Here is a 14413-nt window from a genome sequence, read left to right as displayed (position 1 = left end):
CATGATATTTGAAGGACATGGTACATGATATAATGATAAGAAGGAAAATTATATTCATAAAATATAATGATGTAGATTTTTGAATGACAACAGACTAGTCCTATCGAGCTAGGACTATCACGAAACAGTATACAGTATGTCCCCCCATGAGTACAATCGGATTTTCGCATTGATAACACCCAGGATGATATGATAAAAACCGTCTAAATGCTACCTCAGGGTCTTAAAATATAACATCTTAGCTCTATTTTGCGGAAAACCCCATTCAATTTGGTTGAGTGGTCATAGAGAAATGTGGATTGTTGCAGAGCATGTCATGAGTCACATTCTTCCAAGTTTAGCACTTGGATGCTCTTGGAACTGCATATTAATGTGTGAACACAATAGACAGAACTCGGAGGGAAGAGATTCCTGACATGCTCTACAAAATTCCTCATTTCTCTTTGACCACTGAAGCAAATCGAATGCGGTTTTCTGTAAAGATGTTTTATGTAAGACGTGGGCAATGAGTTATAGTTTTATACCCTGAAATTGTATTTTGATTGATTCACTATTTTTAAAGGGACAGGAGGAGGAGAAGAAGAAGAAAAAGAAAAACGATTGATAGCTATTGATAACCCATTAGTTTGCACAGCGGAAATCTATCATAGGCCTATATTAATAATACTTCTTCACTGAGCGCAGAACATACGCAATATATAGGGTTTATTGAATATTTTGAATGAACCTTTGTCTTACTATAAAATCAGAACCCGAATAACTATACTAGTACTACCTGGACAGCTACCGCCTTTAGACATCTGCACCCGGGACAGTATATACCCCTATATAGAACATGCAGCTACCCCCATTTGAAACTATACAATATCATATATCAACAGGACATTATCTATCTATACTCCATAGTATGCAATTCTGTTTTCTTTATTCATATTTTCTTCTTTCAAAAACTTAAATGCTTTACCGTATCTATCTGCTTTTGTTTCCCCTTTTCCGTTGGTTGTTGTTTTTTATCCTTATATCATTTTCTCTTCAGTTTCAACTTATTTTTCACTTATCTTTAGGTATAAAAATTATTCCCTATGATTGTATCTCATTCTTTCCTAATTTCCCTTATAGTTTTATATCAATTTATGTTTGCAGATGTGTGTGTGTGTGTGTGTGGGGGGGGGGGGGGGGGAGGTGGGCATTTGTCCTGCATGGGTGTAATTGTCCGGAGGATAATTTTCCAGGAAATTTAGAACCGTTGACCCAGAAGGACTTCTTCCCCATCTGTTGTCCTAGAATCTCTAAAATCCCTCAGTGATTGCAGATTTGCTCTGTTGCGATCAGAAACATCCTAATCGCATGTCTTTATTTACTTATTCATTTATTCAGTTTTCTTTACCCAGGGTAGTTCATACACTGTTATTCTGGGGGGCCCTGCAGCAGAATAACAAATATAACACTAAACAGTTAATTCAAGATACACAAGACCAAGGACATCCCTTTTTACATCGTAACAGCAAAAGAATATGAATGCTATACGTGTACACTATTAAATGCACATGTAATTGACAACTAAAAGCTCGACAATTTCTTGACAAATCAAAGTTTGCCCCAGGCTTGCTCGTATCATGGCAACAACTATAATTATGCAAACTGGATACATGGTGTGTCTGTATAAGGTACACGGAATGGCTTGTTCCGCCCAGGGAGGGATCCTCTCACCTCCCTGTTCCGCCCCACATACGCCTAGAAAACGTTCGAAAACGCTCGACAGTATACAGCACCATATGGAGCTACACGTGTAGTCGACACAATGTATCGTGTATTGTATATAACCTCGGGTTTCATCGTAACTCAGAAAATGACACGTGTGAACGGAGTCTCTCCTTCTCATAGGCGTTGCATGTCTGATTTATGACGGTAGGGGGATTATCCACTCCTGAAGAGTTTCACGTTTCTAGATCACGACCTTCAACGATCTGCTCCGTTTATTAAGATCACATTAGCGATGTTTATCCCCGACTCGACGGCCTTTTACATGCAGAGGAGACTGGACAACAACATAACAGCACGGAGGTGAGGAGTCTCACCTGCTGAAGAGAGAAGGGGGGGGGGGGGTGGCAGGGGGAGAGAGTGATCGCATCGTGACCTTGTTGTGGCATTGAGAGAAGGCTGAATGGGGTCGTCGGAATATTACGTAACCGAGCGGACGCGTCACGTATGGAGGAAACCCTGTTGGTCTCACCTCCCTGGTCTATACACAACCTCGTGGTCACGATGAATACACGATGAATACAGCGTACAATACATTATGACGACATAATGGCCAATAAAATGTGTGTAAATGCTCGATACTCTGGAAGATTGCCTCGCGTACGAAACAGTTACCCCATTAGGTGCAAATTAGTTTCCAAGGACGATTGTGTTTAATCAGCTTCAAGACAGTGTATTCTATGCTTCCCAGACTGACCTACCACTGGCCACTAACAAACTTTGAGAAATACAATTGCGTCCACGCTCTTTATATTCACATTGCGGATAGATATAGGTAGGATAGATTCATGTGGCTGATTGTGGCGTGGGTATAAATAATGGAGGACTGGATCCCATGGAAGACCAGCTTAGTGTAGCTGAATATGGGCTATCCAGCCATCTTCTCAGCTGGAAATAAACAAACAAACAAAACAATATTTTGAATACGTTCGTGAATAAGCTGAAAAATAAGCAAACATTGATATGGCACTTGCGAATAATCTTGATTTTTATCAAATGTTGACTGTCATCCTTCCATAATCACAGGCGTCTTGTATTAGTTCTTGTCATGCCTTGCTTTCCATTTTCCGTCATTTCTTTGGGTTTTATTCTATGTTTTATAAAGTAGAATATACATATAATATATATATATATATATATATATATATATATATATATATATATATATATATATATATATATATATATATATATATAATTATAATACACAACCAAAGGCGAAGCGGGCAATAGATTATTAATGATGAATGCTGGATACTCAATGAATGTCTCGATCTCTCACGAGCCTGCAGGCACTCACGATGATAGTCAGCATGTCAATGCAACAAAATTGCCAAAAAGTATAGTTCACCCTCACAATCATCACTGTTCAAATCGATTCCTGCTTGTATATCCCCCATTTGTTTTGCAAGGTCGAATCCTCGCCAAGCACGCCAAATAATCAACAATAAAGCCTCATAAGAATGTGTGGTTCTAGCTTTTCTGATACATTGTATACATTAATCATTCTATATATATTTTTTTTCTTACCATAATTTTGTATAAGAGGAATATCAATGCGTACAATGCGATACGATCGCGCATTGGCAAGGAGATACCTATATATCATACTCGCCTTGGCATGGGTATCAAGAGTGAGAAGAAAGCATCAGCCACAGTTGGGTCTAGGAATGAGACTACATTGCAGAGTATTACACTATGTACTGTAGTCCTTCACTGACCCGCCCTACTTTCACTTTGATGACTTCTTTCCTCTATACCACTTCTTGTAATCCCATCTTGTTTATCTCTTTCTATTCCTCTCCCTTTCCCTCTCTTGCTCTAAAAACAAAAAAAAAAAGAGAAAGAAAGAAAGAAAAGAGATAATTATGTTCTTTCGGGCAATGGTCTCACTGATCAGGGAGATGCACTGATCTATATAGGCTCATTATAATAAGAGATCAGAATTAAGTGGGATGAAGTGTTTGCGTAGTCCATGGCCGAAAGTAATCCGACATGAACAAACAATCGAGGATTGATGAGGTCACGCAGTCTATACATGGTCACACGAAGCATGCCCCCTTCTGTTTATGCTTAATTATCATGCAGGTATTAAGTTTGACAAGTAACTGAATTGTTTCCGGTTAAAAAACAAACAAACAAACAAATCCTATAGTGTCGTACGTGTTAAGAGTATCTCCAAGATTGTGTAAAAATGATAATTTGTAAATACAAACAAACAAACAAACAAACAAAACAAACAAACAAAGAAGGTGACTGTCCCATACTGAATGTTTTGCCCCCCGAAATTAGTTTTAGGATAAACAAATTCTTCGCAAACGGTTTACTTTAGCTGTACATGGTGATATTTTGGTCAGCGACAGTCGCTATATAATTTTCTAAACGTTCATATGCCTCTTTGCAACATGATGATTATAACAAATGTTTCTCTTGTCTTTTTTCAAATTGCTGCCAATCGTGTGTAAGTAATGTGATTTTGATTTGATTTAATAAAACATATCGATAGAAAAAAAAAAAGAATAACGAACCTTGGAACCCCCCCCCCCTAAAAAAATGATGATGCGACTCAATTAAATAAGCAAAGTGCGTTAATGCTAGGCTATATAATATAGTGAGCCTACAATACTACCATTCTCATATAACACGTTCAACAGCACGTGTTGCGTTCATGCAGATTCTTCGCTATCAATAAAAGACGATAAATACTCGTTTCTGTTGACATTTTCGTTATTTTCTGATCAATATTAAGAGAGGAAGGTTATTTCCTGACTTGGTGTGCGACAGTTTAATCTTATAGAACTATGCAGGTCTGTATTGGGGAGTCAGGGTCGGATCTAGCTCTTTGCTATATGGAGAGGGGGTAGGTTTTGATCATGACAAGCAAGAAAAAAGGTCTTCATATTAAAAGAGTCTTTACATTTTTGCTGCCACTTTCCCGCTGACAAGCAAAAAAAAAAAGTGGGGAAAGCTCGAGCTCGGGGGAGGGGGACCGGGTTTAAACCTCTCACCGAACATCAATAAAAGAAAAACAAAACAAAACAAAAAGGATCCAAGTGGGGGTTAAACCTCCCCCCCCCCCCCGTCCGCCTCTTGAAGTTATACCTCCCTTTGATGCCGAAGGTAACCACACATGATAGAGATTTGTTGGTGTCTGTTATATTCACTGGTGTTTTCTTTATGACAGAAGTGCACACTGGTATACCTATTATTTTTATGATGCGCATGGTTTTTTTTTTCTACACGCATAATTTAAATTTCAAACAGCCAAATAACGGGATAAAGAGAGAGAGAGAGAGGGAGAGAGAGAGAAAGAGAAAGAGAATGACCAATGATCTGATCTTAAAGACTCGTAGATAGTAATCTATACTAGTAATTCATTGAAAATTGTGCTGGCTTTGTAGACTACAATAGAACATCATTACATTTAACCCTATATCACTCGTTCTTCCCACCGGCACACAAACAGACCCATCTCCCCCACCCCCTCCTCGTCCACGAGCGAGCGCGTGGTCCATGCTGCTGTTCTTCGAAATAAGGAAGGGGGATCCCCCTCTCCACCGCGCTAGCTTGGGCGTGTCCCCGCTGTGGATTATCAACAATCAACACTCATGCATATTCGTCGATCGGAGATGATTCATTAATACCGGCCTTCTGTGATCGATTATCAAGTAATTTTCTAAATGCTGAAATGACCTCAGATATACAGTGGCATTATTTTAAAAGGATGGTACAGTTTTGCTTGAGATTGCTGGAATTCAGATTTAAACTTTTTGTGAGATAATTAGGAACCTCTTATAAAATATGAAAAAGCACTCACATAATTCAACGTTTATTTGATGAAAATTGGTTTTGTAATGGCTAAGATATCAAAAAGTAAAATAAAACGGTGATCCTCATACAAGGCGTGGGCCCCATACGACCTCTTTGTTATTGGATATCCACCCTATTTCGAAACCAATTTTGAAATAAAATTCAAACAAACAAACAAACTAACGTGAAGCTTTAAAATATTCTACACTTGGCCTATGACGTTATTTCTTCTTCATCATCATCATCATTTTCTAAGTTCTGTCTCATTTCACTCTTCAAACTTGCATGGATGAGCTCACGTGGTCAATATCTGACTACGCCCTAACTAAAGAGCTACTACCTAGTTGCCCTAACCATTACTCAATATCAAATTTGGCGACTATGTTGTATCACTTTGTATCAGTATGCTCCATAAACTACCTCATACCGCTCAACCCGCTGGTATAGTAAAACGTAAATAGGGATGCATATTATCATAGCATTAGCAATGAGCAACATGGTGGAAAAGCAGGATATTCCGTGTCAGATCTTTGCGCCATTGTACGTCAGTATGCAATATGACACAGATGGTGTGTCGTATTGCACTTTGACGTACAAAGACACAATACTAACAGTATTCACGCATACAGCTGAAGGAATGATGATAAACTCGATATCGACATCTCCCTCATCAGCTACATTGGATGATGCACTACTAGTTTATTGAGGGGGGGGGGGGGGGGAGGGGGCTAGAAGTGAGGAGGAAATGTAAACCCATGAAGAAACGGTTTTCTTTGACGACGTATTGACTGTCCCTGAAAGCTATCTTTTCACATCCCTGATACATATCGTGTACCCGGTATATTAAGCAAATAATCAACGTTGGTGAAGGTGATGGGACAAACTATCCCTTCCGAGGCGATCTGGATGTAGCTATCTTTCCGAAGCGCAGCTGAGGAAAGATGACGTACACATTCAGATCGCCGAGGAAGTGATAGTTTGTCTCATTGCCTGAAACTAAAAGTAAGAATTATATGTGATATGCCCGATATAGATCTAATATGTAAGTTAGTTGTAAGCGTTTGGGGATGCACTGTAAGAGGCCGTGTACATGTACATGTAGGCCTACATGTACAGTACTGCCGATACATATCCGAGTCAACGAACTTCTCAGCTCGGGACGGTTTCTTCCTCCTGCATGTCCCTGGGTTGAACAAACTTTCGAGCTGGGGACTGATAAACATAAACGATACCAAGAAATCAACTTGAGCGTACGCGTGGAGAGGGAACGCGCTGTTTTCACAAGCGAGGCATGCAGCTTGTCTGGATACGCGGTGAAACAGCTGCTTTCGAAATCGTCTCTAGCTCGAGCGAGCGCCGCCTGTGCAACCGTCGTTAGGGGAGGTATTAGTCATCGCATAAATTAGCATACAATGCCAAGGTACCAGCCACCCTATGAAGGGCGACACAAGGGTACCTTGAGATATCCACAAAATTGAAGTTAATCCTCTTATAATCCATGTATTCTAATGTTAAGTAATAATATATCATTTTGTTTTACTGCTCTGTAGATAGGGAAGTGTATTTCTGGAACAAAAAAATATGAAATCATCCTTATTCCGGGACTTATTCCCATTTTAAAAATGTTTTCTGCGGAGAAGTATGGTTGATCCAATGAATATTCATCTTGACTGGTCGAGCCCCCGATCTGTAATTGGTGCAGTAAAAAGGCCTTGTCTGATTTTACAGATTCTGATTGGTTACTGGTTATTTCACCCGGGGACTAAGAATCGGAATCTTCTATTAGCCCAACTGGAAAACTTACCATTCCTTGTTGAGGGATGTCATATAATCTATAAAACTGATCACAGGAGACGATCTCTTTGACAATCCTATGAACTAAATCACCGCACTCTATAAAGTGATCACTACAAGTAAGTGATTACCCAAATTTCCCAAATATAAAATCATACTTTGTAGTCGATTTCCTCTAACTCGCTGATATTGTCCATCGAGAAAGAGTGTGGACGCTACCGTGCTTCGCTTTCAGCCCATGCTGTTTTATCGATGAGAGATTTTTATGAAAGTCACCTTCACGCCGCACACGCACGTCCGTACGTACGTCCTTACCCTTCAGCTGCTGCTCGACGCGCGCGACGACCTCCCTAGCGCACAACACACACATTTTTACACGCACACACACACACACAGTGTACTAAATCAACGAGTAATCTCCGGCCGTATAAATGTATTGCAGTAATCAGAGTTCGCTAGCAGACAAAGCAAGCAGTGTTTGATGTTCGTGGGGTAAAGCTGGCTGGTCGTCGCATGAGGAATAAAAGCGCTCCAAAATGTTGGTCTTAGTGAAAAAGCCGGATGGTCATATCTTGGAAATTGAAGTAGGACCTAAAGCAGTAGGTCAAGAATGTCTCGATCTGGTGAGTTCTGTTTTATCGTTTGCAATAAACGTAATATGTATGCTGTAACGTTACAAGCTATCTACGTTTCGAGACTCGAGACGTAGGCCATGCATGCATATGTCGCCGTCGGTTCCAGCTGATCATCAGCTGGTCACATGATGAGAACCTTGTCAGTCTTTGCAACGAGCTGTGTAGTGTAACGCGTACCGGCAGGCAGGGCAGGTTTACTGCATTGTGTATGACATGCGGGCAATGCAGTGGTCATTTCTACCACATGGTTTTCACAAGTTTTGATTTGGTCATTTGACACAGGGTACCCTATGGCAAAACCAAACGTGATTGTGAGTTAGGTTTTTTTTTATAGTTTTAGATTTAATATATCTAGATTTCTACATGAAAGCGTAAGGCACCAAAGTGAAAAGTAATGACATTGTCATTGGTAGTAGTGTATCCATCATGGACATGGTACCGTACGTAACTCATTACATTTGATCAAGAAATAAAAGAAATTTTTTAGTCTTTGACATGTCTGAACATGCCATTCTGGCGAGACTGTTTCACTTATACTGTCACTGTCAGTCATGACGTAATTTGAATTTAAATATATATGTAAGTGTAATAATAGAGGATAAGAATTGGGACATGCACTAGTTCGCTAGACCCTGCTGAGGCTGAAACAGAATGTCAAAATTTAGGTAGGTCTAGACCTCTATGTTTCTATATTTAATTTGTTGAAATTTTGCCTGTCTGGATACCAGTGCAGTTGTATCTTTTTTATTTTTATTTGTTTTGTGTTAAACAAATGGATTTTCAATCAGTTGTTTTGGACTGTACAAATTGACGATATTGTGACCAAGCAAATAGTCACTCTGAAATGATTGAAATGAGTCAAGAGTAACTTTCACATTAATGTTAGAAATTTCTAGTATAGTATTTTAGGCCAAAAGATCAGTCTGCATTTATCGAATACATTTTTATAGACATGTTCTGTGGCCATGGAGATTTCGCCTGGTTTCATGGAATCCCTCGCAGGAAAACTGTCAAAGTCAATAAATATTATGAAACTTTTAGTCCTACTATTTAATACAGACAAATTTTCTGTGTAACGTTAATCAGACTTATTGCCGTATTGCCATTGTCGATTGGTAAGTTGTCATCAAGTAAGCATCAAGTTGTGGTTTTCTGAGTTTGTTGAGATCTACAACTTAGTGTATAGTATACTAGTACCTTTGTCCTTGCATGTTTTATGATCCACTGATTCCAAGTATGGAGGAAGATGATGAGTGAAGGCCAGTGAAGTTGAAGTATTAATTCAACTGGTCTAATTTAGAATCAAAGGTAATCCACTTTGAAAGGAAAGTGATCCAATCATTATACAGTCTGCAACTAATGTAAATGGCTTTCAATAAAGATAACCCAAATTCCAGAACTGACATGAGACAACAACCTGTACATTGACTGCACCTGACCACGTTTCATAATGTCCTCATGGTCATATTAAAAAAAAAATCCTACTTTCAGGAATTTTTGTTGAATCAATGTTTGTAGACAAACCATTTCCAACCATTCTGAATTTGGAGGAAAGAGTCTGAGTTTTGACCGTTCCCAGCTCTTGTTTCAACAAGAGTGTTGTTGTTTTCTGGATAATTTTACTACACATACCTATAGGAATTGCTCTTTCTTTCCTACTCTTAAGCCAAATCATCCCTATTTTTCAGTCAAAAAAGGTTGGGAGGTCTGAATTAGACAAGACTTATCTTAGCATCTGCTGAAAGCGTTCAAAAGATTGCAATATGTATACCCTACATCTGTGCTTATGGATGAAATTCAAATGAAAGTGTGTTTATTTAGGATTTTTTTTTAAATTCTCTGATGTATTAACATATTACAGGGGTATTCATTTTGATACACAGAGAGACCTGTGCAAATACTGCTATTCTATGAAAGTGATGAATATGATAATGTTGGCCTAAAATGTGTTCAGGGCCTTTTGGCATAAGGCTGACGATAATATTATTTTAGAATATCCGATATACAGAGTTTTTATTTCACCCATGGAAGGTCAAGTTGAAACTTGTTTATAATCGCATTATTTCAGTTACTGGCAAAAAGTACATGTTTACTGTGCTTTGACTACCGGTAGCAAGTGTGCCATAACTTCTCTTTTTCATTGTTTATGTGATCTAAAATTTTTGGTCTAATATTAATGTATTCAATGTTTCTCTGGCTATGCAGGCTTGCAACATGTTAAACATGGTGGAAGTGGACTACTTCGGTCTGCAGTTCCTTGCCAGGAAAGGAGAGCGTCATTGGCTCAATCTCAGGAATTCAATTACATCTCAGTTGCCGATTGGGTTCTCCGCACCCATCCGTCTGGAGCTGAGGGTAAAGTTCCACGTAGAGCCCCATATACTGCAACAAGACATTACGAGGTGAGTGGACCCAGCATGTGTGAAAGGCTGTGATCTTTCAGTGAAATGTGATATTAAGTGAAAACAGTATGGTACTGTACAAGTGGATATTTTTGCGCGACTAATTCTTTTTGCTCGGTCGGATAAGAAGAGATTAGCAGGTTTTTAATTCCGCGGAATCAAGACATTGGCTACTGGAACGTATGTCAAGCAAAAATATTCGGGTGCTTTTATTTTTCGTGCTAGTTTCTGGTTGGGCGAAATGCTTGAAAACTTCAATGCCGTAAAAATTTCCACTTTTATAGTAACCATTGATTAGAAATTGCAATATTAATCATCAGCTTTCGTTGCTGTACAGGTACATTGTACATCTTTGTCATACTACTATTCATAAAGGTGGCAGGCATTGAACCCTCTGGCAATAGCAGTTTACTTGTAAAAATGCAGAGTAGTGTTTGTGTTTATCTTTTCTGCTCTTGTTTGTTTTAGTGATTTGTTTGTTTGCTTGCAGGGGTATGCATGTGTCAAATTCTGTAGTTCATGACCTGGCACGTACATAGTGTAAGTATTTGTAAGTGCCTGATGAAAAGAGCAAACACTCCTAAATTACAAAGATGCGACAAATCCACTATTATTTGATGTCAATACATCAGCGTTAAATCTAAAAGTACATACAGTGTAAATACAGAATGTCTTGGTGACCACATCATTGAGGGCATGCCAGATAACACACAAATTGTAGTATCCCCATGGGTACTGTACCTGTTTGTAACATTGTACAAGCAGAACGTGATTGCACTCGTATATCAAGAACATTTCCCCTTGCTTTTCTCCTTTGCAGACATCTCTTCTTTCACGATGCCAAACTGCTTGCACACGAGGGTAAATTGAAGGCGCCCATGAAGGATGCCGCCCGCCTCGCTGCCTTCTTCGTGCAGGCGGAAAAAGGGGACTTCTCGTCGACGAATAGCGATGTCGAGCAGCTCGCCCAGTGCTTTCCTCAGTATCAAGACTCTGAGGAGTTCAAGGTGACGGCGCAGGCGGAATACGCCAGGCTGCGGAGCATGAAGCAGAGCCATGCCTTGGTCATGCTGCTGAGAGAAGTGTGTGGGAACGACACCTATGGCCTGGACACCTTCAGCGCCAAGGGCTCTTCGGGCCAGCTCTACGAGGTTGGCGTTGGTCCTCATGGAGTTCTGGTCACCAGTGCTGACTCTTCAGAAATGTTGAAGTAAGAGCAGCACATATTATGCTCTTTGTCCTTGTTGAAAGGCATTTCAGAGTAGAGACGTTTTTTGTGTTGGTGCTCATTTTTCTTTCCTTATTTCTAGTCAACAGTTTTACTTGTAGAAATGTTTTTTTTTTTATTATTCTCATGTTATGTCATTAACAACAAATAAAAGATGAAGTAAACAGTTTAAAGTTAGGTATTGTGGTTGGCGATGATGTTTATCTACAAGATAACTACATTGCAATTTGCAGCTTTGTTACTGTTGAGGATTTAGAAGTAATAGGGTTTATGTCATTTTGTTTCGTTGGTAGGATATTAATGTTTTCCCTCGCATGGAAAGAATCTGATAGGATTAATAACATTCAGGATCCCGATGGAATCCCATTTTCTTTGCTCACTTTTCCACTAAGGATTATTATTTGTCAGCGATTTGTCATGCAAGACTTCTTCTGTGTCATACTCTGGTTGTAGGATTCCTCTGGCCTGTGTCAAACAACTTACTGTGGACAAGAGAGATTGTGACATCTGCTACACAGTCGATGATGGACACAACTTCCGGACTGAAAATCTCGCAATGACGCTGGGCAGCAAAGAGTTAACTGAGGGAATATACCGGTCCGTCACAGAGAAAGTCGAGTTCTTCACGAGCGAGACGGTCAGCGAGCCCGTCAAAGACACATTTGTGAGAGATCTTCGCGGCAGCATCTGCTCCTTCCTGAAAATGCAGACGGACACGGGGAAGAAGTACTCGTTCGACCTGCGCCGAACTCAGCAGGAGGTGCACGACCAGGCGCGGCGGGAGCTCTTCCGACGGGGCATCACCGCGCAGTGCGCGCACTCCGACCTCGCCGCCCAGGCCAACGACAGGGATAACCGGAGTGAACTCGAGGAACAGCTTCAGAGGTACCAGGACGCCGTTCTCTGCCGGGTCTGCATGAACGCCCACTTGGATACCGTGCTCTTGCCCTGTGGCCATCTCATCATCTGCAGCACCTGTGCCGAGATGGTGTCCTCCTGTCCGTCTTGCCGCGTCGATATCGTAGAGAAGAAGAGAGTGTACTGGGCAGGGGACAGCCCGCTCAGGCCTTGCTGAGTGACAGTGTACATGTACATGTGAACCCATAAACTGTTTTGTTGTCATCAGTATTATGAAATTTCTTGCTCAGTGTTATATGATGTATGAAGAAAAGAAAAATGGTTAGTGTGTTCAAGCGTGAACACATTTAAATCAAGTGAAAAAGCTAAAACATTCTGAATATAGAATTGTAAAGTGAAGGCAAAAAACATTTTATTTGTCTACTAAGGTTATCCTTGTTATCTATTTGGGCCACATTCCAATAAAGAGAAAAAGAAAAGAAAATTGTTAAGTCAGAGAGGCTGCTGTTCCTATTTTTTCCATTAAATTGACAAAGTTAACTCCAATAGTACAATAGCATCTTCCATACAACTGAGTGTGTGCACAGTTATGTAAGCACAATTATGTAAGAAAATATACACATGTTTGTCTCTACTTGAACATGTCTACATGTACATCAATGTGGGGAAATCTAAACTCTTGTCAGTTTTCGTTAATTTGAATGCCACACTGATAATTGGTGTGTAGGAGGATAATATAAAATGCTGAATTCCTATGTGAAGTAGGGGGATAGACAACAAGTATACATGCACTCGCTGTGATTATATCAGCATCTGTCACTCCATTGCAAGGTCATTCTTTTAGAACTTATGTACAGCCTTGTACAGGTACATGTAAATACCAGCTCAGAGGCACAGTGGTCTATAAAATGCCTCCGTGTTTGCGGGGCTGTGATGTGAATATTATGACTCCATCAGTTATATGAACTTTGACACCCTTCTGTGTACAGTTACAGTGGTGGGCCGAGTCGACATGTAATGTCCTGTGGTCTGATATTAATGATATCAAGTACAACTAAGTGAGAGGCTGGGGATGTTGGAGATATTGAGTGCAGCTGTCATGCATATATTATGGTATATCCCATCTCATGATGGTGATGCAAAAGATTACCACATACTTATTGGAATGTTGTTTAAGATGCTACTATATAGTAAGCTTTACATGATGCAAGTTTTACTACTAGAAATGTGATATGTGCCACGTGGTAAGATGTTGCTAGTTTTGGACAACATTTTTGTAGATAGTATAGCTATATATTTCATTAATGGTCACATTTTTGTAAAGTTTATAAAGAAATTGCCTTGAGAAGTAGAGAGTCTTGAAGAGTGCTCATGATATTTTTAGATGAAAAGTGTTAAGGCTTCTGGTTGATGATACATTTGTTTACTAAAAGTCAGCAGGAGCCATGGTACACTGTATTGTAATGCAACAGAATGCATACGTTGTGTATTCACATTATTTATAGTTTTTAGTGTTGTAGATTTATTCTTCGGTATGCACCACATATGCGTGAGGATTGTACATGTGATTATTGTACAGTTGCATCATACATGTAGAATTTGTACTCATTGCTTTCTACCAGTAAGTACATTCATGGTGTCTTGTGTTAAGATAGTGCTTCAGATTGCAATTTTTGTACTTTTTATTTTGTTGTTTGCATTCCGTGTGATAGAAATTTCAGCTACTTAGTATGTGCAATATATTTGGATTGTATGTGACAACAGTGACTCCTTTCATGCTTTCAGTGGAGTCCTTTAAAATGCAATGAAAGGGGTACAATGTACACATACGGAGGCCTGAATATTTGTTGGTTGGTGCTTATGGAGTTCAGGCTAATGTACTTAACACCCAGTGTAAAACTCAGAAGTTCATGTGGATTTGACAC

General features: G+C 39.7%; 1 protein-coding gene across 1 annotated transcript; it reads left to right on the top strand.

Annotated features, from left to right (window-relative positions):
• The first annotated feature begins 7831 nt into the window (after positions 1 to 7831).
• LOC139737143 (E3 ubiquitin-protein ligase MYLIP-like) lies at positions 7832 to 14413 on the top strand. The gene is made up of 4 exons (XM_071647825.1): positions 7832 to 7988; positions 10206 to 10402; positions 11223 to 11612; positions 12084 to 14413. The coding sequence occupies exons 1-4, from the start codon at positions 7902 to 7904 to the stop codon at positions 12703 to 12705; spliced, it is 1296 nt and encodes a 431-aa protein (XP_071503926.1). The 5' UTR covers positions 7832 to 7901; the 3' UTR covers positions 12706 to 14413.

This window comes from Diadema antillarum, unplaced genomic scaffold, assembly GCF_040938485.1.
Source record: "Diadema antillarum isolate AM-2024a unplaced genomic scaffold, OU_Dant_1.0 scf00000028, whole genome shotgun sequence".
NCBI lineage: Eukaryota > Metazoa > Echinodermata > Echinoidea > Diadematoida > Diadematidae > Diadema > Diadema antillarum.
This window is presented reverse-complemented; position numbering and strand designations above follow the sequence as displayed.